At 46.4% G+C, this 25,408-nt stretch overlaps 1 protein-coding gene across 2 annotated transcripts in view; it reads right to left on the bottom strand.

Moving 5' to 3' along the window:
- cntn2 (contactin 2) overlaps nucleotides 1–25,408 on the bottom strand; it is a 177,516-nt gene that overhangs the window by 16,873 nt on the left and 135,235 nt on the right. For both annotated transcript variants that reach the window (XM_041195638.1, XM_041195639.1), the window contains exons 14-19: nucleotides 24,896–25,016; nucleotides 12,271–12,429; nucleotides 6,896–7,045; nucleotides 6,199–6,269; nucleotides 3,642–3,876; nucleotides 1,632–1,747 (exon numbers count right to left, since the gene is read on the bottom strand). In XM_041195638.1, the coding sequence (XP_041051572.1) occupies nucleotides 1,632–1,747; nucleotides 3,642–3,876; nucleotides 6,199–6,269; nucleotides 6,896–7,045; nucleotides 12,271–12,429; nucleotides 24,896–25,016 (852 nt within the window). The remainder of the gene's footprint in view (nucleotides 1–1,631; nucleotides 1,748–3,641; nucleotides 3,877–6,198; nucleotides 6,270–6,895; nucleotides 7,046–12,270; nucleotides 12,430–24,895; nucleotides 25,017–25,408) is intronic.

Here is a 25,408-nt window from a genome sequence, read left to right as displayed (position 1 = left end):
CCAGCTCTCACAAGCATCTTTTTTGGGTTCCATGAGAATCATGTCTTCAATGGAATGACACCTAACCTACTACCCCTCCCATATTTCTGATATGTGGATGATATGTTCATATTTAAATCCGCAGCTGCATGTAACAATTTCCTTACATGTTTTAATGGGCTCCATCCTGCACTCACATTCACCTTTGAAATAGAGCAGTCAAATGAACTCCCTTTCCTTCACATACTATTTGAGAAATCTGCCAGGGAGTTCTCTCCCATGGTCTACCACAAGCCAATCTTCACTGGTCAATATACACATTGGGATTCTTACCGTTCCACATGCTACAAACACGTCAATAACCTTGCAAATAGGGCCCGAATTGTTTGCTCACCATGCAAGCTTCATGCTGAAATAGGGCACATCAAAGGCATCCTGCGGGGTAATAACTACCCTGATCAGATCATTTCGCACTGCATATCATGCAAACTCATGAACAGGCTTAAGGCTAGCCCTGAAAAGTGCCCAGTCTACCTTGGATTAAACTGGTGAAGCTAGCTGTTTCACGCTGCTACCATGCAGTGGCAAAACAAGTGGGATTAGCCACTAACAGGATGCTGCCGTCAAGCCAAAAAAACATTTTGCCTATGAAACAAATGAGTGATGTGGTATATGAATTTCAGTGCCAGTGTGATGCTAGATGTAAGATGTAAGCTAGATGTGATGTAAGCTGGACATCCCAAAGACTGGCCGATCATCTTAAACAGCATGTCCCAGCCGCTGTTCGTAATGGGCAATGTCCCAACCGCACCCAACCAGCCAGTGCTTGCCAAACTCAAACTACAGTGTCCAACATTCGAAGTGAGTCCACGATTGGACAACATTTGCTAAATGATTCTCAGTGTGCTAAGAATTACACTGACAATTAATTTAAGATTGTCAGTTGGGCTCGCAGAGTGGCACATTTGTGTGTACTGAAAGCTACACATATTAATACACAGGGCTCTGTTCTTTGCAGACAGGAAGAACATGTACACACATTGCACTTCTTTCAGCTAAACAAAATAAGTCACAGCCATTCACTGACTCATTCTTCAGGACAATGCCTTGACCAACCAGGGTCAAGCTGCCCGGTTTAAATTTCAAACAATGCTTGGCAGTTAACTGCCAGCCACCATCAATTGGTGCATTCTCCATGGCCACACCTCAGAGTCCACTTGCCAACCAATCAGCATTATCTTCTCATACAGTATAAAGTGCTGTTCCCTAGACATTTGTTATTCCTACGCAGTGTCCTGATGAGTGCAAGATGAAAAGCTTTGACGTCTTTTTTTTCAGCAATACTCAAGTTCTGTCTGTACTAACAAATGACTACTTCTGGCTTAACAAAATCAATGCCTTGAAATAAAACGATCTGATTCAGTTTATACCAGTTTCCATATTGCCATGAAGCAGTAACTGCCATGAATTTATAGTTAAGGGGTCACAATGGGCGAGGCCATTTCTTGGAGCTCTAGCTGTGTGACTTCATTGGAAACATGGTGGGGAACATCCTAGGGGGGGCGTTGGGAGCAACTCCGAGGATATCGTCCCGTGGCCCGAACTGAACACCCAGATCAATAGAAAAGCGGGTGGGTCAATCAGCAGCTCACCTCGTAGCCCAGCAGTATGCCGTTCATGGTGATCTGCTCAACTGGACTCCAGCTCACCTCGATCTCAGAGGCAGAGAGGCTTCTTGCTGACACCTGAGAGGGGGCAACACTTGGTTCTGAGGGGAGGGAGAAACATGCGTTAGTGATTTGTTGAAAGGTAGATGTGCGTGTTAGCAGTCAACCAGATTAGACAATGACTGCATTCCATCCTTTGGAAAGGGTGAAGAGGAGATTTACAAGGCTCCCAGCACTCACCACCCTGACCAACAGTTGAAGGTGGTGTGAGATGGTGAAGGGCGACTGATGTCCTTTCAGTCTCCTTGCCTTTTGTTAAGACTGCCCTTGGTGAAATGCACTCATCCACTCTCCTGGATGGGCGCAGCTCCAACACCACAAGAGAAAGAAGTTCGACACCATCCAGGACAAAGCAGCCTCCTTGATTGGTACTCCATCCGCCACCTTGAACATTCACTCCCTCCACCACCGACTCACAGTGGCAGCAGTGTGTACCATCTATAAGATGCACTGCCGCAACTCACCAAGTCTCCTTCGACAGCACCTTCGAAACCCATGATCCCTACCACCTAGAAGGACGAGGGCAGCAGACGCATGGGAACAGCACCAACTGCAAGTTCCTCTCCAAGCTACACACCATCCTGACTTGAAGCTATATTTCTGTCCCTTCATTGTCACTGGGTCAAAACCCTGGAACTCCCTCCCTAACAGGACTGTGGGTGCACTTACGCCCCATGAGCTGCAGCGGTTCAAGAAGGCCGCTCACCACCACCTTCTCAAGGGCAATTAGGGATGGGCAATAAATGCTGGACTAGCCAGCGATGTCCACAATCTGTGAACAAATACATTTAAAAAAAATCACACACTTGTCATCCTTCCTAAGGTCCGATGTCCAATTGTGGGAGCCACACTTTAGAAAGGATGGTGAGGTTTTCGAGACAGTGCAGAATAGGTTTACTAGAATGGCAACAGGGATGCAGGACTACAATTACATGGAGAAACTGCAAGTTTTGTGTGTTGAGCAGAGAAGGTGGGAGATTTTCTGGAGGTGTTCAAAATTTTGAGGGACTTTGAGAGAGTAAAGAAGGGGAAACTATTTCCACTGAGAGGAGGGGCAGTAACCAGAGGACCACAGGGTTTAAGCTAATTAAAATCCAGATGGGAAATGAGAAGGGTTTTTTATTTTGTGCAGTGAGTTCTTATAATCTGGAATGCTGATGGAAACAGATTCAAAAGCAACTCTCAAAAGAGGGGATAGGATAAATACTTGAAAAGGAGAAATTTGTTCAAGCGTGGGGCAAGAATTAGAGAGAATGGTTACAAAACAGGAGGCCTTTCGAGCTGTCTTGCCCTACCGGCTCTCCGAATGAGCAACTTAGCTTGTCCCACTCCCTCACCCTCTCTCCGTAACCTTGCAGATTCTTTCTCCTTCAGGCGCTTATCCAATTCCCTTTTGAAAGGCATGGTTGAATCTGCCTCCACTCCACTCTCGGGCCGTGCGCTACAGATTGTAACCACTTGCTGCAACAAAAAGGTTTTCCCTCATGTCGCTGTTGGTTCTTTAGCCAATCACCTTAAACCTGCACCCTCTGGTTCTTGACCCTTCTGCCAATGGAAACAGTTTCTTCCTATTTACTCTGCCTAAACCATTGATGATTTTGAACACCTCTATCAAATTCCCTCACCAGCTTCTCTTCTTTAAGGAGGACAACTTCAGCCTCTCCAATCTAGCCTTGTAACTGCACTCCCTCATCACCTCAAGAGCAGGGGAGTGGGACTTATCTGATAGCTCCTTCAAACAGCCAGTACAGGCATGATGGTCCAAATGGGCCTCCTTCTGTACTGTATGAACCTATGAGTAAATTGTTCAAATGAAACAATGGTGGAGGAGGTACACAAGGTCTGTTAAATATAGGAGGAGAAATCCAAAGTGATAGAATGGAAGTCAGGACATGAACACAGGTGGCCTCAGAGGGGTGGGACCACCAGCCTTACCTTCCTCTGCAGAGTAGACGATTGCAGTCTGGCTGTATGGCCCCTGACCCTTGTTGTTAAAGGCCTTCACTTTCACTTCAAATCGACTGTAGGATTCAATTGTATCATTCCGGTAAACGTACCGTGAGGATTCAGAGCCCAGGACCTTTGCGTTTCTCCAATCCTTTGTCCCCTCCCTTCGGAAGGTGATGATGTAACCAAAACCCTCACCGTTCTGGTACTCGCGTGGCACAGGCTTCAAATAAATCCATCATAAATAAGAGAGTTAACACTTAGAGAAGCTTTTCAGTCCCCATCCCAACCTCTGCTTCTCCTGAAGGCTCTGGTTCTTACTGGGCCTCAGTTTCTCTAGCAGGTAGCAATTCTGCCCCTACCTCAAGCACATGCCCATGATTCGTCAGTGAGTTTCAACTGTGAATATCAGCAGATTCTTCAACTACAGGGGCATCACAACTAAATCTGATCGTTGTCGATATCCAAACTCTCACACACATTTCACCAAAGGGATTCAGTTGATAGGGATCTGGAAGGGGGGCTCTGGCTGAATCTTACCTCTTCCATATTCCACAGATGCTGAAACCAAATCTAGTGTGGCCCAAATTTTCACAACACTCAGGAAACACTGAACAGGCTCAGCCCTTTTTCTCTGGAAAAGTGAAGGCTGAGGGGTGACCTAATCGAATCATACGGAATTGTCGAATGGCTATAGCACAGAAGGAGGCCATTCAGCCCATCGAGTCTGTGCCCTCTCTCTGCAAAAGCAATTTAGCTAGTCCCACTCCCCTGCCCATTTCTTGCAGCCCTGTACTTTTTTTGTTTCGGATAATTATCGAATACCCTTTGAGTATTTCAGATCCTAACCACTCATTGTGTAAAAAAAGATTTTCCTTCTGTTGTCTTTGGTTCTTTTGCCAATTACCTCAGATCAGTGTCCTCTGGTTCTCAACCCCTCCACCTAGGGAAACAATTTCTCTCTATCTGCTCTGTCTAGACCCCTCATGGTTTTGAACGCCTCTGTCAAATCTCTTCTCAACCTTCTCTTTAAGGAGAACAACCTCAGCCTTTCCAATCCATCCATGTAACTGAAGTCTCTCATCCTTAGGACCATTTTCATAAATCTTTTCTGAATCCTCTCTAAAGTCTTCACAACCTATCTAAAATGCAGTGCTCAGAATTGGGCCGATGACCTCACTCGAAGCTGAGCCAGTATTTTATAAAGATGCAATAAAGGTTCCCCCACCAGGGCAGCTGGAACTGAAAAGCTAGTCTCAGAAATGGTGACCAAGAAACCATCACTAATTGTCGTAAAAACCCCATCTGGTTCACTAATGTCCTTTAGGGAAGGAAACCTGCAGTTCTTACCTGGTCTGGCCTACATGTGACTCCAGACCCACAGGAATGTGGTTGACTCTGAACTGCCCCTCTGAAATGGCCTAGCAAGCCACTCAGTTCAGGGGCAATTAGGGATCGGCAACAAATGCTGGCCTTGCCAGTGACATCCATATCCCATCAAAGAATAAAAAATAACTTATTTGTTTTTGTACTCCATGTCTCTATTTATAAAACTCAGGATCATGTATGCCTCTTTTTCAGCCTGCCCTACCCCCTTGAACGAAATGTGCACCAATACCCCCCAGGTCTTTAAAGGATCTTTAAATTAAGGTCTTTAAGGAGGTTGATAGGGTAGACATAAAGGAGATGTTTCCACTTGTGGGGGAGATCAAAGCCAGGGGTCAGATAGTCACTCATAAATTCAATAGGGAACTCTTGAAAAACCTGTTTATCCAGAGTCATGGAATCATAGAATGGTTACAGCACAGAAGGAGGCCATTTGGCCCATTGTGTCTATGCCATCTCTCTGTGTGAGTAACTCATTTAGTCCCACTCCCTCATATTTTCCCATTGGCCCTGCAAATATTTTCTCTTCAGATAATCATCCAATTCTCTTTTGAAAGCCACGATCGTACCTTTCTCCACCACACTCTGTTAGCATTCCATTGATTTCTTTTGCCAAACACCTTAAACACTATCGTCTGGTTCTCAGCCCTCCACCAACGAGAACAGTTTCTCTCTAGCTACTCTGTTTAGGCCTCTCATGATGTAGAGAGGTTGGAATGTGGAAGTGGCTACTCCAGAGAATGGTTGAGGGAAGTAGTATGAATACATTTAAGGGGAAACTGGTACATAAGTACATGAGAGGGAAAAAATAGACGGGTATGCTGATGGGGTGAGTTAAAATAAGGAATCTGACACACAAAACCATTGTTCTACTGGGAAAAGTATTCTGGCAATCTTCAGTCCCACTTGAGATCTCTGCATTTTTTATGTGTGTGTCCCTTAGTTCTGTATCCCAGCCCAGAATGTGCTGGGAAGAGGGAAGGGACAATAAAGGTTTTGTCTCTCTCAGTTGAAAATAAAGGAGCCAAGACATTGCCTTTGTCTAAAATCTCCGGCTCTATCCCAAATCTTCCATTCTCCAGTTCTCCCCATAAGGATCCTTCCCACTGTGAATCTGGGTTCTTTCCAGCTCCAGTCTTAGACACTCCTTAGTACTTACCGCCCACAGCATTGTGACCTCATGCTGATCTCCACCTCCGCCGCTGATGTTTGATGGAGCAACTGTGGGAGCTAGGAGACACAAAGTTGAATATATTTAACCATGAGAACATAACTGAGTGCAAGACATCAAGTCTGGGCACAACAAGTGCCTGCTTCTTTCCCTTCAACTTTGTGCCTGGAAATTTGGTGCAAAGCAGAGTTAGGATGGAAAATGGAATTTGAATTCTCCGCATTTGTGGTGAAATTTTGCCGGGACCTCCAGGAATGTGCCATTATTTGCTGGGGATCCCTGGGAGTGCGCTACTATTTCCTCTCCAGTTCCGACGACAGGTCTTTGACCTGAAATGTTAACCCTGGCCGGGATTTTCCTGTCCCGCGGAATTCCCGCCCAAAGTCAACAGACCTTTGGCTGGTCCGTCAAATCCCACCCCCAACATGCGATGGGTTCCCGCTGTGGGTGAGACAGGAAAATCCTGGCCTCTGCTTCCCCCTCCCAAGATGCTGCCAGACCGACTGGGCACTTCCAGCATATTCTGCTTTTATTTCCAATTTCCAAGCACCTGCAGTATTTTGGTTTTATTCTGGTGCATCAATACTTGCTGGAGAGCTCCGTGATTGTGTATAAAGGCTCTACCATAAGTCGCGGTATTTTATTGTTTAGGGTCACAGTCGAAGGCTGGTGGCTGCTCACTTACCAGCCTCTCTGGTGCGTATGGTTTGCGAGGGAAGGCTGGGATCGCCAGTTCCCAAGATGTTCTTCGCAATGACTCGGAATTCATAATCCATCCATGGAGTGAGGTTGATTACCCAGGCTGTCTCCGCATTGCCTTCTACGTGTTGTGGAACTTGTCAGACAAAATTCAAACGAGAAAGTGTTAGACGTTGGCTTCACCTGCAAAATCGGGATGAAAACTGCGCTCCCTTGAAGCTTCAGTCAATGTCATAGGCGGTGCGCTAACTGAGCCATAGGTAGCACTCCTGCCTCGGAGTCAGAAGGCCCCGTGCTCCAATCCCATTCCAGAGACCTGAGCACAAGATCTAGGCTGACGTGCCCAACGCAGCACTGAGGGAGTGCAGCACTGTCGGAGGTGCCATCTTCCACGTGAGATATTAAATCACGGCCTTCATTTTCCTCCCTCGCAGACGGATGTGAAAGATCCTATGTCACCGTTGCAAAGAAGAGCAAGGGAATTCTCCCTGGGGTCCTGACCGCCATTTATCCTTCAACCAAAACAGATGATCTGGCCACTATCACGAAGCTGGTTGTGGGATCTTGCTGTGTGCAAATTGGCTGCCATGAATTCTTACATCACAGGAGTGACTACACTTCAAAAAGTGCTTAATTAGCTGTAAAAAGCTGTGGGATGGTCTAAGGTTGTGAATGCGCTATATAAATGCAGGACATTCTTTTAGTCTATTGGCAGTTCGCTCTTCTTCAAGCTGCTGCAGTTATGGGCGCCAAGGATAGACAGTGGAAGAAGTGACCCAGGGGCTCCTGACTGCTGTTCAGTGAGCGCTATTGGAAAATGTGTGTGTATGTGCGGCAAGTTCAGGAGAGGGGCGGGGTCGGGCTTAGCTGTGATGCCCACATAGCCAAACAGCCTCCACTGCTTAAGCCCCAATTTTGACTGCGTGGGGCAGGAGAGATGTCCCCAGGATGTCATTGTCATGAGGCCTTGGGACATTTGAACTCAGCAGAGGGGTCACTGCATAACCAGCAGGCAGAAGCGAAGCTTCGGGCAAGGGGACTGGAAGGGATGTTCCTTGGCATTAGGTCATTGTTTTGCCGGGGGTGGAGTATCTGGTACGAAGGAGGTTCGGCTCAGTGGGCGGGAGGGTGGGGGAGGGGTGGGGGGGTTAGGGCACAAGGTCTCCCTGTGAGTCCTGGAGGAGACCTGCTGACCCATAATTTGTCTGACAGGTTAAATATACACCGAGCTCCTTGTCCCTGCCGTGATTGGCAGTTAAAATTGTGTCTGGATCCTCACTGCCTTGAGGGACCCCGACTTTTACAAGTTAATCGGAGTCATATGGGTGACCCCACCCACCCCTCATGCTCCGATAACCCAGCGGCTAAAATGGTGTCGGTTGAGGACGTGCCAGGAATGTGCCTGGGGCTGGGGGGAGTTGGAAGATCGCGGCTGCCACCTTAATCAGCTGGTAGCCCTGCTCACCATGGGGGCGCAGTTGGTGTTGCCAACCCTGGTTCGGCGTATTCCTGGGGTCTTCATCACGTGACCTCCCATCTCCAAACACCCCTCAAACAGCCTCTTTGTCCCATGCAGCCAAAAACTAATGAAAGAGAGACATTTATACAGCACTGTTCACAACCATCAGTCATCTCAAAGCGCTTTAAAGCCAATGAGGCACTTTTGAAGTGTAGTCATGGTCATGGTCATGTGGTAAATGCAGCAGCAATTTGCGCACAGCAAGTTCCCACAAACAGAAGTGTAATAATGACCGGATAATTACTTTTCGCGATGTTGATTGACAGATAAATATTGGCCAGGGCACTGGGGATAACTCCCCTGCTCTGCTTCAAAATAATGGACCATGGGATCTTTTACATCCATTCAAGGAGGCTGAAAGGGCCTTGCTTTAACGTCTCACCCAAAAGACAGCACCTCCGACAGTGCAGCACTCCCTCAGTACCCCACTGGAGGGTCAGCCTTGACTTCTGTGCCTATGCCCTGGGACCTGGACCCTGAACGTTGACAACTGAACCATAAAGTATTGAAAGAAAATGAGAATATAAATGATTTTTTTTTATTGCTACCCCACCACCACCACCCCCCTCGTCCCACTCCACCCCAAAGCTCCTCTGTTTCTTCTCCTGGGTCCTGCTTGAAGCAGGTTCCTGGAGATGAACCCTCAACTCCTGGAGTCCGCAGGGCAGTCCTGAGTTGGCAGAGCTTTGCTGTCCCTGCCCACACATTCGCCTGAGGTGCAGGAATCCTTAAACACTTTGGGATCTGAAAGTCCAATAACCTCAGGAGATGGGAGAACTCGAGGAGAAAATAAAATAAAGCAAACAGCATTCCCCCTCCTCCGCACTGCCACTCACGGACAATTATTTCAGATGAAAGGAATGGGTACATTCCAGACAAACTGTGTCTGGTAAATTTTACTTTGGCCTTTCTTGCGGTTAAGGTGGAAATCTCGTAAATTTAAAATAATTGATTTCGGTACCCGCCCCCCCACCCCCACAACCCCCCCCAGCGACTTTCAGCCAACAGCAAGGCTGCACCGCACAGCTGGCTGGGGGAGCAGCATGGCAGCTTCTGGGAAAGTGAGGGCAGGTTTCACCTGATAGGCCCCTGGCATGCAAAAGGACCAAGCAAGAAGATACCACGAGTTCAAGTAAAATAATAAAAATAAAGGAATTAAATCAGTCAGTTTGAGGAAATAAAAAGTTAACTCCTTGATTATGCCCATGGAGGGTAAAAAGGGACAATTTTCAGGTTGGGTAGACCTGCTGGGAGTGTTATCCTGGGCGTCTAGTGAATAAACCCTTGACCAATGCCTCAGGCCCTCCATCTTGCTGAGCAGCTCTAATGCTGCATTGTTCCAGTCAGGCAATTGCCGAGTTTTAACCCTATTTGTATGGAGAGATGATCTGAGTGAGGGCATTGTGTTGCCTTCTTGACTCAAAAACCATGAAACAGGGACACAGGAACAGGAGGAGGCCATTCAGCCCCTTGAGCCTGTTCTGTCCATTCAGTGAGATCGTAGTTAATCTGTATCCTAACTCATCAAACTACCATGACTCCATATCCCTTACTGGCTAGCAAAAATCTATTGATTTAAGCTTATTAATTGAACTAATGTCTATTGCTTCTTGTGAGACATAGTTTCACCCTTTTCCTGAGGACGTGTTTCCTAATATCCCTCCGGAATGAGCCTGGCTCTGATTTGAAGATCCTGATCCAGATATTCCAAGCGGTGGCAATCATTGGATTGCTGCTCTGCTCCTACTTGTCTCTGCCACGACTCTTCAGCAGCCTTCCATCGAACTGCTTCCTCGTAGCGCTGGACTATTGTGGGGAAGACAGTCCCCGACAGCACTGGCTGCAATATTCTGGTAGGTGTTCACTAACGCACTGAAAACCTCTGGGACATTCGAATGGATTTTCAGTGTGTTAGAGGATGAATGCATGAATGAATGGGTGAAGTGTAGGTTTGTAAGTGGGCAGGGTGGGTGAGGTAAGTGTGTACGTGTGTAGAATGGCCGTTGGGTAGGGGGGCAGCTGGGCAGGGTGGCAGGACGGTAGGTGGGTCCGGGGGGTGGGGGGGTGTTGGTGTGGCTCGGTGGAGGGAGGTTAGTCAGGTTGGGTCAGGAGGAGTTGTCAGGTTGGGGCTAGTCAGATCTGTTCAGGGGTCAGGGGTGGATAGTCGGGTGGTGGGGACTAATCAGGTTGGATCGGGTGGGGGGAGTCAAGGGTCAGGAGGGTGTCGGGGGGTCAGGGGGGAAGCCAGAGTGTCATGGTGGGGAGTTGGGTGGTGGGGGTTAGTCAGGCTGGGTCAGGGGGCAGACATGGGGGTCAAGGGGGGCAGTTGGAGGGGTGTCAGTTGTACAGTTACCCAGGAGTTAGACTAGGATTTTCCTGTCTAACATTTCCTGGTTATGGGTAACTATCCAGGTAAGCACGTCAGAACCATCTGAAGTCTCCAATTCTAACTCAGAGTCAGAGACTTTCTTGGAGGCTCCTGGGGAGCAGGGAAATTGCCCATCGGAAGTTCAAACTTCCCCATGGCAGGATGTCTCTGGATCATTAGTTCAAGCCTTTTAGATGATTAGTCTTGTAAGAAATAGAAGCTGCAGGAGTCCCCTTGAGCCTGCTTCACCTCTGAATAAGATCGTGGCTGACCTTCACCTTTCTGCACTATCCCCATATCCCTTAATCTGCCTAGTAACAAAAAATCTATCAAATTCAGTCTTGAGTGCCCCCAACAACTGAGCACCCACAACTCTCTGGGGAAAGAGTATTCCAAGGTATTCCAACCTTTCTAATGAAGAAATTTCTCCTGCTCTCAGTTCTAAATGGCCGACTCTTATTCTGAGATTGAGACCCCTTTGTTCTAGCTTCCCCAGTCAGGGGAAACCTTTTCTCAGCATCTGTCACGCCCTTAAGAGTTTTGATGCTCCATCCAAAGCGTGTCTCATTCTTCTAAACTCCAGGGACTATAACCATCATGCTACCGCACCCCTTCAGGATAAGTCTAGTTTATGCAATTTAATTATTATTATGTTTAGGGCCCCCATCTCGGAACCTTTAAAGAGGGCGAACATATAGAGCGGGATTTTCAACTTAGCGGGTGGGGCATGCCCCACAAGCGTGAAATAGCGCGTGATGGTGTAGGGCGTGGGTCCCGATGTCATAGCGTGCATGCGCGTGCGTGCCTGATATTTTGGTCAGCGGGTACGCGCAAAGCTCAGCAGCACGCCCGCTGACAATTAAGAGAGCTGCTAAACCCGTTAACCAATTAATTAAATTGAATTTTTCGCTGCCCATCTAACCTTACGGTTGTGGGGAGGGGGTGGGGTGGGGGGGTGGGTGGGGGGGGGGGTGGGGTGGGGGGGTTGGGTGGTGTGGTGCAGCGGGCATTGGTGAATAGGCCAGGCGGCCTTTGCATTTTTTGTGAAACTTTATCCACGGGAGGGATTAGGTTTCCAACAATGAACGAAAAAGCAATAAAAGATTTTGAAACTCATTTTTCACGTGTCCCTCTTCATGTGACAGGTGTCACACGTGGGGGACCTGTTTTCCTTGTTTTTCGAATCTTTATCTTTCATATTAAATGTCTTCAGCTCCCTGAGGCAGCTCTGTCCCTTCGGGGAGCTTGCAGTGAGCGCAGCCCCTCTCCCAACGCATGGGCAAACGTCAGTGCTGGCACTCCTCCTTCATCTCCCCCCCCCCCACCGCTAGACATTAATTGATCAGCCAGCGCGAAATCACAGCCGGGGCCCGATCGAGAGTGGTGGACTGTTTTGCGGCCATTCCCGTGCCTGCCCTCTGCGCCAGCCCAACGAGAGGAAAATCCTCCCCACGGAGTGTAGCGCCAACTATACCTGTCCTGACATTCTTCCATTCGTCAGACAGCGATGTCCTGGCTTGTATTATGTACTTGCCGATTGGGCTGTGGTTATCGTAGCCTCTGCTCCAACTTATCAGCACTGAACTGTCGTTGATTTCTTTCACCACAACACCTCCTGGAGAGCCAGGTGGACCTGGGATACAACAACTTGCGTTAATATAGCGCCTTTAATGTGCTAAGGCACTTCACAACAGTCTTATCAGATAAAAATTGACACTGAGCTACATCAGGAGATTTTAGGATGGGTGACTAAAAATTTGGTCAAAGTGATATGTTTTGAGGAATGCCTTAAAGGAGGGGAGAGAGAGAGAGAGCGAGAGAGAAGTTGAGGGAGGGGAATTCCAGAGCTTGTTGGAAAGCTGAAAGCATGGCTGCCACTGGTGCACAATTAAAATCAAGGATGCTCAAGAGGCCAGAATCAGAGGAACGGAGAGATCTTGGAGGTTTGTGGGGCTGGAGGAGGTAGATAGGGAGGAGGTAAAGCCATGGAGGGATTTGAAAACCAGGATGAGAATTTTAGAGAGGGGATTCTGGAGCTTAGGGCCGAGGCATTTGAAGGCACAGCCGCCAGTGGAGACAAGGGAGAAATTGAGACAGCTCGGGATGATTGAGCTGGAAGACCATCACCGAGTGAGAGACAAAACCCTGGAACGAGGGGAGGAAAGATTATCACTGAGATGGGAAGAAATAAGTTCAATTGGGCAGGAGCTGGCTGAAATAATGGGTCTGTCAAGGTAATATCTGTGTATGGTCTATGGGAAGGGGGTAGAAGTTGAACAAGGGGGGGAAAAAATCAATCGGAGATAGGAAGAAATGGGACCTGTAACTGTTGGTGCTCAGAGGGATTTTTGTTGTTCATAGAATCTTAGAGCAAAATATGAGGCCACTCAACTTGTCCCATTTATGTTGATTCTTTGAAATGGCTGTCAACTGTAGCCCCACATCCCAGCTTATTCCCCACAACCATGCAAGTTATTCCTCTTCAAAAACATTTCTTATTTACATTTATTCACATTTACAGGTGGTGTGTTCAGAAAATTAACAGAAAATTTCTCTGCAATTTCCCTCTAGCTCTTTTGGCAATTATTTTAAATTTATGCCCTCTGCTAACTGACCCAGTGAGGGGATAGGTTCTCCTGACTTGCTTTATCAAAACCCCTCAAAATTTTGGATAACTTTATTAAATCTCCCCTTAAGTTTCTCAGCTCTAAGGAGAACAACCCCGGCTTCTCCAACCTCTCCACATAACTGAACCCCCTTGTCTTAAATTAAAGCAGGAAATGCTGGAAAAACTCAGCAGGCTTGGCAGTATCTGTGGAGAGAGAAACAGAATTAATGTTTTGAGTCCAGAAGAAGAGTCATACAGACTTGAAATGTTAACTCTGTGTCTCCCTCCACAGATGCTGCCAGCCCTGCTGAGTCTTCCAGCATTTTCTGTTTTAATTTAAGATTTGTAGCATCCACAGTATTTCGCTTTCACCCCTCAGTTTAAAATTCATGTTGACTTTGCCCAAAACCAAAAGATGGTTAGATAAGCACCTAAGGAAGAAAGGAATAGAAAGTTATGCCGATAGGTTTAGATGAAGTAGGGAGATGGATGGAGGGTCAATGTGGAGCATGAATGGCCTGGATCTATGCTGTAAACTCTTCGATAACAGTAGGCCATTGATGTGACCTTCCGTTTGCACCCAAGTTCAGTTATGTGGAGAAGTTGGAGAAGCCGGGATTGTTCTTCTTAGAGCTGAGAAATTTAAGGGGAGATTTAATAAAGTTATCCAAAATTTTGAGGGGTTTTGATAAAGCAAGTCAAGAGAAACTATACCCTATCTGGTTCAGTTAGCAGAGGGCATAAATTAATTGCCAAAAGAGCTAGAGGGAAAATGCAGAGAAATTTTCTGTTAATTTTGGGTGCAAACGGAACTTGTGTTCGTTATAACACAATTGACAAGAAGCAATGCCACAGAAGATTAGCTAGTTGACCTACCGTGACAATTCTCTTCCTCCAGGTACCATGTGCCAAGAGGATGTTGGTGACCATGGGCTCCCGTTGGATTGGTCCATGATTATTTGCTTGGCAAAATACCGCACTGGTTTATCATTGCCTTCTGCAGAATGGCTGATCGGGAAACTCTCCTGCTCTATACCGCTTGTCACCAGGTGTAATGGAAGGATTTACAGGCTGATAATCAACCTGTTTGGACAGGTTACAAACATGACCAGACTTGAACCCAGGACTTCTGGCCCACAGGTAGAGACGCTATCAGTACACCACAAGACCCCCTCAGCGTGACAATACTGAGGTTAAATTGTATGATGCTCTGTTTTTTTTTCTCTTCATTTTAAGGATAGGGACATCATGGTGGGTGACGGAGAGTCCAGAACGAGGGGGCATAACCTTAAAATTAGAGCTGGGCTGTTTCACTAGCTAGAGCTAGACACTCAAAGGCGGGGGTGGAAATCTGGGAATCTCCCCCAAAAAGCTGGGTGGGGCAGTCAGTTAAAAACTTCAAAACTGTGATCGATAGATTTATGGTAGGCAAGAGAATTGGAATGAAGGTGGATGAATAGATTTAAGTTACAGCAAAACACTGCCGATGCTGGAAATCTGAAATAAAAACAGAAAATGCTGGAAATACTCAGCAGGTCTGACAGGATCTGTGGAGAGGGAACCGGAGTTAATGTTTCAGTTCTGTGGCTTCTAATCAGGACGCTTTTGCTGAAAGATCACAGACCTGAAACTTAACACAGATCAGTCATAATCTCTAGGAATGGTGATGGAACAGGTTCTAGCAGCTGTTAGGCTTGTATCCGCTGGAATTTAGAAGAGTAAGAGGAGACTTAAATGAAACCTTTAAGATCCTGAGGGGTCTTGACAGGGTGGATGTGGAGAGGGAGAATCTAGAACTAGGGGGTCTCTGTTTAAAAATAAGGGGTTGCCCATTTAAGACAGAGATGAGGAGAAATTTTTTTCTCTCAGAGGGTTTTTGGAACTCTCTTCCTCGAAAAGCGGTGGAAGCAGAGTCTTTGAATAGTTTTAAAGGCAGAGCTGGATAGATTCTTGATCAAAAAGGGGGGCGAATGGTTATCGGGGGTAGGCAGGAATGCGGGGTTGAGGTTAAATTCAGATCAGCCATGATCTTATTGAATGGCGGAGCAGGCTCGAAGGACCGAATGGCCTACTCCTGCTCCTCATTCTTATGTTCATATGAATGGTCTCCTCCTGTTCCTACGTTCCTAAAGCATTAGTTATTTGATTTTTGCTGAGTTGGGTCAGGAGTATCCCTTTAAATGGAGTTGAGGCCAATAGCAGGTCAGCCATGATCTTATTGAATGGCAAAGCAGGCTTGAGGGGCTGAATGGTCTACTCCTGCTCCTCTTTCTTATCTTGTTCTGTTTAAGACCACTATTGCTGCACAGCCAGAATCTGAGGTCAATTACAAGCTAATTGTCCTTCGGCAGAGCCCAGGTCAGTCAATTAGGGGGCAGTTCCTGTCATTGGGAAGTTTCTTCATGGGTTAGTGAGTATTTTTAAATCCCTGAGTCTTTCCAAGGCCAGTAAAAATCAACAGAAATTGCCTGGCCTTTCTGACATTTATTTATAAAGCACAATACTAAACCTTTGAAGTCTACTGATGTTTAAAAGACATTTCTTGAAAGCTTTTTATATATAGATAATAAGAATATAAACGGAATGTTCTGCCTGAAAAGATCGATGAAACAGATTTAGTAGTAGCTTTCATAAGGGAATTGGATAAATACTTGCAAAAGAAGAAACATACAGGGTTGGTGAGAAAATAGCAGGGGAGTGAGGCCAGTTAGTCATCTCTTTTGAACAGGCAATGAAGGAATATAAGATTCCATGATTCTTGATAAAAGGTGTGAATATTGAATTTGCATAGCACTTCTTTTGATTTGCTGGTTGGGAGGACGAAAGCCATAGAGGAAGGTCAGGGTGGCAATGAAAGCTTGTTCTTAACTTACTATGGTTTACTGTTTTAATAGAGAGCTTTCACTACTGCTATGAATTCTGGGTGGGCCCTCCCACCATAGCTACCTCTCGCTTCCTCTGGCTCTTCAGTCGGGAGGAAACAGGAGTAACTCAGCCAGCTAGCACGTGGGCAGAGAAAATGGGCGACAGAGAAAATGCAACCCGTTGATGTACTGCACACCATCACCTGGCGGCCAAAAACAATTAGCCGCTTTTTGAAGCTGGAATCATTGTTGTGGCGATAAATGAGATGGCCAACCTTTTACACAGCAAGATCCCAAAACTGCAAATGAGGCGGGTAACCAATTAGTTAGGTGTTGCTTGAAGGAGGAGCATTGGCTTGGACAGTGACAGAGCTCATTGCTCTCCTCTTTCAGCGAGATATCAGTACACTGGTGTCTTTCAGTCATGCAATTTGAACAAATGGTTTGGACTGGAGTAAATTCCTGAGCTTCCAAGTTGCTGCGCGTAGACTTGATAAAACGACCTCACCATTTTTGCTCATGAAACTGAAGCCTTTAAAGGTTTCATTCAAACTAATTTGAAAGAAAAAAAATAACATGAGTATGAACGTGAGTCAGAAGCTCTTTTCTCTATACTGATTCCAGCAAGATCAGACTGGGGCTTCCTCTCTCCTTGGCCACTCCCATGATGTCACTCGTCTCATTTTCAGCTTTTTGGGATCTTATTGTGTAAAAGGCTGGCCAAAGGTCAGTGGCCCTGGGAGCAGCAAGGCCTAGTTTTGCGATTAGGACTTCCAAATCTGATTGGACGTATTCCTGGAGATTTCATCTCATCACCAACTGCCCCACCCCACACTCTCACCAATAATCACCACACATGGCAACCTACCATCCCACAATCAACTGGAGGGTGAAACAACTCTCTATTACCAAATGCATGATTGTTGACTAACAGTCAAACAGCCCTTGCTCCAAGTCTTATATCACTTATAAACTGCTGTGTTCAAAGAAATGTGATGAAAACATACAATTTTTATGATTACAGTGCTGACAGAGGCCATTCAGTCCATTGTATCAATGCTGGCTCTCTGCAGGATCAACTCAGCTATTCCCATTTGCCTCACTTTTTCCCCATAGCCCTAAAATTCTTTTCATCTCAGTTAATTACCCAATTTCTTTTTGAAAGCCATAACTGACTCTGCTTCTGCCACACTCCCAGGCAGTGTATTCCAGAGATAAAAACAAAGATGCTGGAAATCCAAAACAAAAACAGAAATACCTGGAAAAACTCAGCAGATCTGGCAGCATCAGCGGAGAACCGAAACATCAACTTTGCTCTTCTCCGCCGATGCTGCCAGACCTGCTGAGTTTTTCCAGGTATTTCTGTTTTTGTAGTTTATTCCAGATCCTAACCACTCGCTGTGTAAAAAAGTTCTTCCACATGTCTCCATTGCTTCTTTTGCCAATCACCTTAAATTGGTGCCCTCTGGTTCTCGATCCTTCTGCCAAGTGGAACAGTTTCTTTCTGTCTACTCAGTCCAGAACCCTCATGATTTTGAACACTTCTATCGCCTCTCAACCATCTCTTACCTAAGGTGAACAACCCCAGCTTCATCAATCTATCCTCGTAACTGAATTCACTCATCCCTGGAGCCATTCTCATGAATCTTTTCTACATCCTCCCCAATGCCTTCACATTGCTGCTAGAGTGTGGAGCCCAGAATTGGGCACAATGCTCCAGTTGAGGCTGAACCAGTGTGTTATAAAGGTTCACCGTAACATCCTTGCTTCTGAATCCCATATGCACTATTAACTGTTTTCTCAACCTGCCCTATCACTTTCAACAATTTGTGCACATGTACCCCCAAGGTCCCAGGGGAGTCCGTGTTCCCTATTTAAATAGAGTCTGTAAGGTTACAGCCCCTCTTCCATGACCTGAAGGAGCTGTTCCTGAGTTTTTGGATGCACTTCAGCCCCACGCTTCTGAAATGGGCACCTGTTGCGTAGTTGGGGGGGTGGGGGGTGGGGGGTTGCTGGTGGGCAGACAGATCAGAGGACTTCCTTGCGGAACTGCTTCTGGGCCTGGATAAGACGGTTAATACCAGATCCAAGCAATGGGCCCTCCAGGGAGTTGTTCGGTTCTGACTTCTTGCCTCCCTTCCGTGGTTACTCCAAGCCCGGGTGCCCCTGGAGACGGAGCACGTGGTGTCCACCAGTGCTCTTGAGACACTTCGCAACTGGTGGGCACCGCGGGGACTGGAGTACATTATTGACGCTGGAAATCACATTTTAGTTTAAGTGTTCTTTAAAGTTTTTGTTTTTGTTACAGTGGATTAATAGTGCCCTTTTCACATGGGGCACTTAACTGGTTCACTGGTGCCAAAAGAGCTATACCCCCAGGTCTCGTTCTTCCTGCAACCCTTCAGAATTGCATCCTTTTGTTTAATATTGCCACTCCTCATTCTTGCTAACAAATTGAATCACATCGCACTTATCTGCATTAAATTCATCCCCCACATGCCTGTCGAGGCTTTCTGGAAGTTTATCACTATCCTCCTCACAGTTTCAATGCTTCTAAATTTTGTGCTGTCTGCAAATGTGAAATTTTGCCCCCCCCTCACCACCTGCAGCTGTCTAGGTCATTAACATAGATCAGGAAAGGCAGTGGTCCTAATAGTGATGCCCAGGGAACCCAACTTCCTCCAGTCCAAAAAAGCAACCATTCACCACCAACCCCTGTTTCCTCTCAAGTCAGCCAACTTTGTATTCATACTGCCACTGTCCCTTTTATTTCATGGACTTCAACGTTGCTGACAAGAGAAAAGCTCAACCAAAGTGGTTAAGCACGATTTGCCTTTAACAAACCGGTGCTGGCTTTCCTCAATTAATTTCCTCAATTGGTATTACAGAGCTTGTGCTGGAGTATAAAGTTGTTCTTTTCCTCTAATTTTGGTACGCTTGCGAAGTGTCCTGATGAGTGCTAGTCTGGGAAGCTTTGACATGTCTCTTTTCTCAGCCGTCCTTAATTAACCCGCATTTATTCCGGGGTTACTTGCTGTGTACGCCACAGGAGATTAGTCCTCCATTCCTGTCGACTCCAGGCCAATCCTGGAGGGTTGGCAAGCCAACCTGGAATTTTCTTCAGAGTCAAGGGTATCCAAGAAGCCTCAGCACCAAAACCGAAACACGTCGTCCTGGCGTAACCATGGCAACAAACCGCCCACCCAATTTGAAGGCCTTGTCGGCAGCTAAGGAAATTGACATTTGCGAGGAAGCACCCCAATCAAACCTTGTTTCTGTCCTGTTTTCTTCAGTAAAACAAGGCTTAGGAGAGTGATTGGAATGAAAAGCAATCCCCGAGGATTCCACTTCCCCTTTAATTATTTCATGAAAAGGGCCTTTGTGGTTCTGAAACATCTGTCACACCAGCTGTTTGTTGGATCTAGAGGGTCTGGCATTCACTGAAGTAACCAGCCCTTTATCTGCGTGCGGCTGATTATATGTCACATCTTTGTGACATTTGTGGCATCAAAAAGAGTTGTAATTAACAGGGGAGGCTGAAGCGATTAATATACATCAGTCCGATATCAAATAAAAACTGCAAAATCAAATCTGAGTCCCCAGTGATTTGAATTTAGCGTTGTTTTAGAAGCCAGCAGACTGAGAGACAAGCTGTCCATTGACATCACATGCAGTTATTAACTCCAGGCGTTTTTTTTCCCTCCATTTTTCTTAAATCACAGCATCTTATAATACAGGAGGAGGCCATTCAGCCCATCATGCCTGGGCCGACTCCAAGGGGAGAATTTTCTCCCCGTCGGGGAGGGGCTGAGCAGGGGGGGGGCGGGTGCACAGGGATCGGCTGTGTGCTGCCCGATTTAACGTTAATTGGCCCGCCTGGCGTGAAGCACTCCCGGAAGTGCTGAGCGCTCCCTGTGCGGGCTGTGGGTGGGGGGGGGGGGGGGGGGGGGGGAAGGAGGAGGAGGAGGAGGCTGAGTCAGGGCCTGAGCTCTTCCACGCCTGCGCGAGAAAGAGCGCAGAAATCTCCCTGGAGCACGGAGCTGCCTCAAGGAGATCAGTCTGATTATCAAAAATTTAAATAAAGAGAAACATGTTTATTTTGAGACATGTCCCCACACGTGACAGTGTCGCTTGAACTGGGACCACGTCAATGAACTTCAATAAAACATTTTTATTCAATTTATGAACACTTCATGAAACGTCATCCCGCCCGTGGATGAGGTTTCGTGAAAAATGCGGAGGCCGCCTAGTCCCCTCGCCTACTCCCCACCCCCCCCCCCCCCACTCCCCGCTCCCCACCCCCCCAACGCCCCCCCTCCCCCCGCCCAACCACCGACCTTAAGGTTGGACGGGCAGCTCTGTTAATTATTTAAATTACTTTTTAAATGGCCTTTTACCATTCGGTGGGCGCGCAGCCAACTCTGGGGGTGCGCCCGCCGAACTGAAGATCGGAATGATGCGGGGTGATGTGGGGACACACGCCCAACATCACCGTGTGTCATTTTACCCGTCGGCAAGCAGGACCATAAGACCATAAGACATAGGAGCAGAAATTAGGCCATTCAGCCCATCGAGTCTGCTCCGCCATTCAATCATGGCTGATAAGTTTCTCAACCCCATTCTCCCGCCTTCTCCCCATAACCTTTGATCCCCTTACCAATCAAGAACCTATCTATCTCGGTCTTAAATACACTCAATGACCTGCCCTCCACAACCTTCTGTGGCAATGTATTCCATAGATTCACCACTCTCTGGCTAAAGAAGTTTCTCCTCATCTCTGTTCTAAAAGGTCTTCCCTTTACTCTGAGGCTGTGCCCTCGGGTCCTAGTCTCTCCTACTAATGGAAACATCTTCCCCACGTCCACTCTATCCAGGCCTTTCAGTATTCTGTAAGTTTCAATCAGATCCCCCCTCATCCTTCTAAACTCCATCGAGTATAGACCCAGAGTCCTCAAACGTTCCTCATATGTTAAGCCTTTCATTCCTGGGATCATTCTTGTGAACATCTTCTGGACCCTTTCCAGGGCCAGAACATCCTTCCTGAGATACGGGACCCAAAATTGCTCACAATATTCTAAATGTGGTCTGACCAGAGCCTTATAAAGCCTCAGTAGCACACCCCTGCTTTTATATTCTAGTGCTTTCGAAATAAATGCCAACATTGCATTTGCCTTCCTAACTACCGACTCAACCTGCAAGTTAACCTTAAGAGAATCCTGGACTAGGACTCCCAAGTCCCTTTGCACTCCAGATTTCTGAATTCTCTCCCCATTTAGAAAATAGTCTATGTCTCTATTCTTCCTATCAAAGTGAATGACCTCGCATTTCCCCACGTTGTATTCCATCTGCCACTTCTTTGCCCATTCTCTTAACCTGTTCAAATCCTTCTGCAGCCTCCCTGCCTCCTCAATACTACCTGTCCCTCCACCTATCTTTGTATCATCTGCAAACTTAGCCAGGATGTCCTCAGTTCCTTCATCTAGATCATTAATGTATAAAGTGAAAAGTTGTGGTCCCAACACTGACCCCTGCGGAACTCCACTAGTCACCGGCTGCCATCCTGAGAAGGACCCCCTTATCCGCTAAGTCTGCCTCCTGCCAGACAGCCAATCTTCTATCCATGCTAGTACCTTGCCTCTAACACCATGGGCTCTTATCTTACTGAGCAGCCTCCTGTGCGGCATCTTGTCAAAGACCCGCCCCCACACGCTGACCCGGAGAATCCGGGCTATGAAAAAGCTATCCAATTAGTCTTACACCACTGCTCTTTTCAATTAACCTGCAAATGTTTCTTTTCAAGTGTATATCAAATTCCATTTTGCGAGTTACTATTGAATCTATTTTCACTGCCCTTTCAGGCAGTGCATTCCTGATCACAACAACTCACTGTCTAAAAATAATTCCTGCCTCTTGTTCTTTTGCCAATTATCTCAAATCTAATTACAGTGGAAACAGTTTGTCTTTAATTACTCTATTAAAACCCTTCATAATTTTGAACGTCTGTATTAAGATTCCCCTCACCCTTACCTGTTTGAAGGGAAAGAGTACCAGCTTTTCTGGCCTCTCCACATTACCGCAGTTCCTCATCCCTGGTATCATTCTCCCCTGCATTCTCTCCAAATTGGACACACTTCAGAAATGATGTCAACTTGGGCCCAGGAACCTAGGACCAGGAAGAGTACATCTAACCCCTTGAGCCTGTTCTGCTATTCAATAAGACCGAACATACATGTGCTTTTGCCCCATATCCCCAAACATCTTTGGATGACAAAAACCTATCAACCTCAGATTTAAATTTTGCAATTAATCTCGCATCAATTGCCATTTGCGGAAGAGAGTTCCAAGCCCCCACCTGCGGCTGCACAAAGAACTGTTTCCTAATTCCACCCCTGAAAGGTCTGGATTTAATTTTTACAATATGACCCCTAGTCCTAGATTCCCCAACCAGCGGAAATAGTTTGTCTCTATTTAAGTGATCTATTCCCTTTAATAGCTAGAAAACTTTGATCAAATCACCCCTTAACCTCCTAAATTCTGGAAATGAAACCCAATTTGTGTAACCTGTACTCATAATTTAACCTTTGTAGTCCAGGTATCATTCTGGTAAACCTATGCTGGCCTTCCTACAAGACCAAATACCATTCCTAAGGTGTGATGCCCAGAACTGTGCACAGTTCACCCAGGAGTGCTCTAACCAGGGCTTTGTACAGCTGAAGCATGACCTTTACCGCCTTGTATTGTACTCCTCTGCTCCAAGAACCTTGTTGATTATTTTCTGTACCTGTTCACATTTTAGTGAACTGTTCTGCCAAGTCTCTTCAAACCTCCGCTTCTTTTAGCTTTTCACCATTTAAATCAAATTAAACCATTTCATGAAGGTTCAAAATTCTTAACAAATGGAAAGGAGACTGAATGGATAGCAGTTACTCTCCACCATCTAACCCTGGTCAATTGTTATTCGAGACAGTGATTGTCTTTTTTATTTATTCATGGGATGTGGGCATCGCTGACTGGGCCAGCATTTATTGCTCATCCCTAGTTGCCCTTGAGAAGGTGGTGGTGAGCTGCCTTCTTGAATCTCTGCAGTCCCTGTGGTGTAGGTACACCCACAGTGCCGTTAGGGAGGGAGTTGCAGGATTTTGGTAGCCTGCTCAACCCATGGAGTTGTAGCATCACAGTCCAACCCAATTTCATCTTCTATCTCATAATCCCCACACAGGCAAGGTCTAGGAGACAGTTACAATAAAAACAAAAAACTGCGGATACTGGAAATCTGAAATAAAAACAGAAAATGCTGGAAAAACTCAGCAGGTCTGGCAGCATCTGTGGGGAGAGAAGCAGAGTTAATGTTTCGAGTCCGTATGACTCTTCTTCGGTGATGAAGAGAGGTAGAAATACGATGGAATTTATAAGTGTATATATGTGATGTATAAAAACCATGACATTGCTACCTCTCTTCTTCTTTGAAGAAGAGTCATATGGACTCAAAATGTTAACACTGTTTCTCTCTCCACAGATGCTGCCAGACCCGCTGAGATTTCTGAGATTCTGTTTTTATTCCGGGAAGTAGTTATTGCCTAGGGATCAGGAGCAGGAACCATGTCTGAGCTTTCCTTTCCCTGAGGCCACCTGTAGTACTCCAGCTGAGGTTAGGTAGGTTGACATTGAGCAGAGGTCAGGTGTGAAGCCTTCCCAGTCTGGCTCTGTACTACCTGCAGCAGTACACGAACCCACTGTTCTCTCAGTAGCTTTTCTATTTAATTACCCTTCTCAGGTCCTCATACTAACACAATTACATGTGATCACTTAAGAAAATTAGGAGAAGACCATTCAGCCCCTTCAGCTTCTTCCACCAATTAATTAGATCATGGCTTATCTATATCCTAATTCTATTTACCCACATTGGTTTCATTACCCTTAATATCCTAACAATAAACTTATCTCCGTTTTGAAATTTTGACTTAGTCTCAACAGGTTTTGGAAGAGAGGATTCCAGATTTACACTACCCCTAGTGCAGAAGTGCTTCCTGACATCATCCCTGAATGGCCTGGCTCTCATTTGAAGGTTATTGACACCTTATTCTGGACTTCACCACCAGATGAAATACTTTCTCTCAATCCACTGCATCAAATCCTTTAATCACACAAGGGACGACAAAGCTGATCTATGCAACCTGTTCTAGTAACGGAACTATTTCAGTCCTGTTATAACAGGCTTGGGCTCTTTCCTGAGAAGGCTAAAGGAGTGGCTTTAGAGGGATTTTTAAGGTAGTGAAAGGGTTCGCTAAGCTATACCTACAGGAGGTGTTTCCACTTGGAGGGAGGACAGAATTAGGAGCCATAAATATGATAGTCACGAATAAATCCAACCGAGAGTTCAGGAGAAAAGTCTTTACCCCGAGAGTGTTGAGAGTGTGCAGCTCACTGCAACTAGTGGTTGAGGTGAGTAGTATGGATACATTCAAGGGGAAACTAGATCAACACACGAGGGAGAAAGGAGTAGAAGGTATGCTGATAAGGTGAGATGAAGAAGGGTGGAAAGAGGTTTTCACAGAAGATAAATTCTGACCTGACTCTGTGCTGTAAATACGATATTAATTCTATGTAATCAAATGGATGATCCTTACCTCTCACAACCAGCTTTGCAGATGCAGAGGTGCTGTCCACTACAGTCTGGGCAGTGCATGTGTATATTCCAGAGTGTTTCAGCTGCACATTGGTTATCTTCAGGTCTCCAATGGTTTCCCGCTGCAAGTAGAGTGGTGGAAGCACTTTGGTGTGAATAGGGCAGTGGTACAAGTGGCTGCACTGTGACCCATGGATAGATTAGCAGTAGCTGTGCCCAGGTCACCCAAATGGGAGGCAACAAGTAGCAACTCTCAGAAACACAGAACTCCTGACAACCCGTCACTATGCCCCTTCCCATTCTAAGTGGCATCACCTGATGCCATCTGGCTCTGCTTCACTATTACGCTTACCAAATCAACAAACTGATTGAACGCCTTTGACTGCAAGTTAGCAGCGACAGCATAGTCTTCGCAATGAGCTCAAGGCTCATTCCGTGACTGGCTATTTGCTTCCCCTCGAGCTGATGCCTTACTCAAACCCTCTGTACAGGCGCCCCCCCCCGCAAGGTGCAG

This window comes from Carcharodon carcharias, chromosome 9 (assembly GCF_017639515.1).
Source record: "Carcharodon carcharias isolate sCarCar2 chromosome 9, sCarCar2.pri, whole genome shotgun sequence".
Classification (NCBI taxonomy): Eukaryota; Metazoa; Chordata; class Chondrichthyes; order Lamniformes; family Lamnidae; genus Carcharodon; species Carcharodon carcharias.
The sequence above is the reverse complement of the archived record's forward strand: the minus strand, read 5'-3'. Positions and strand labels throughout refer to the sequence as shown.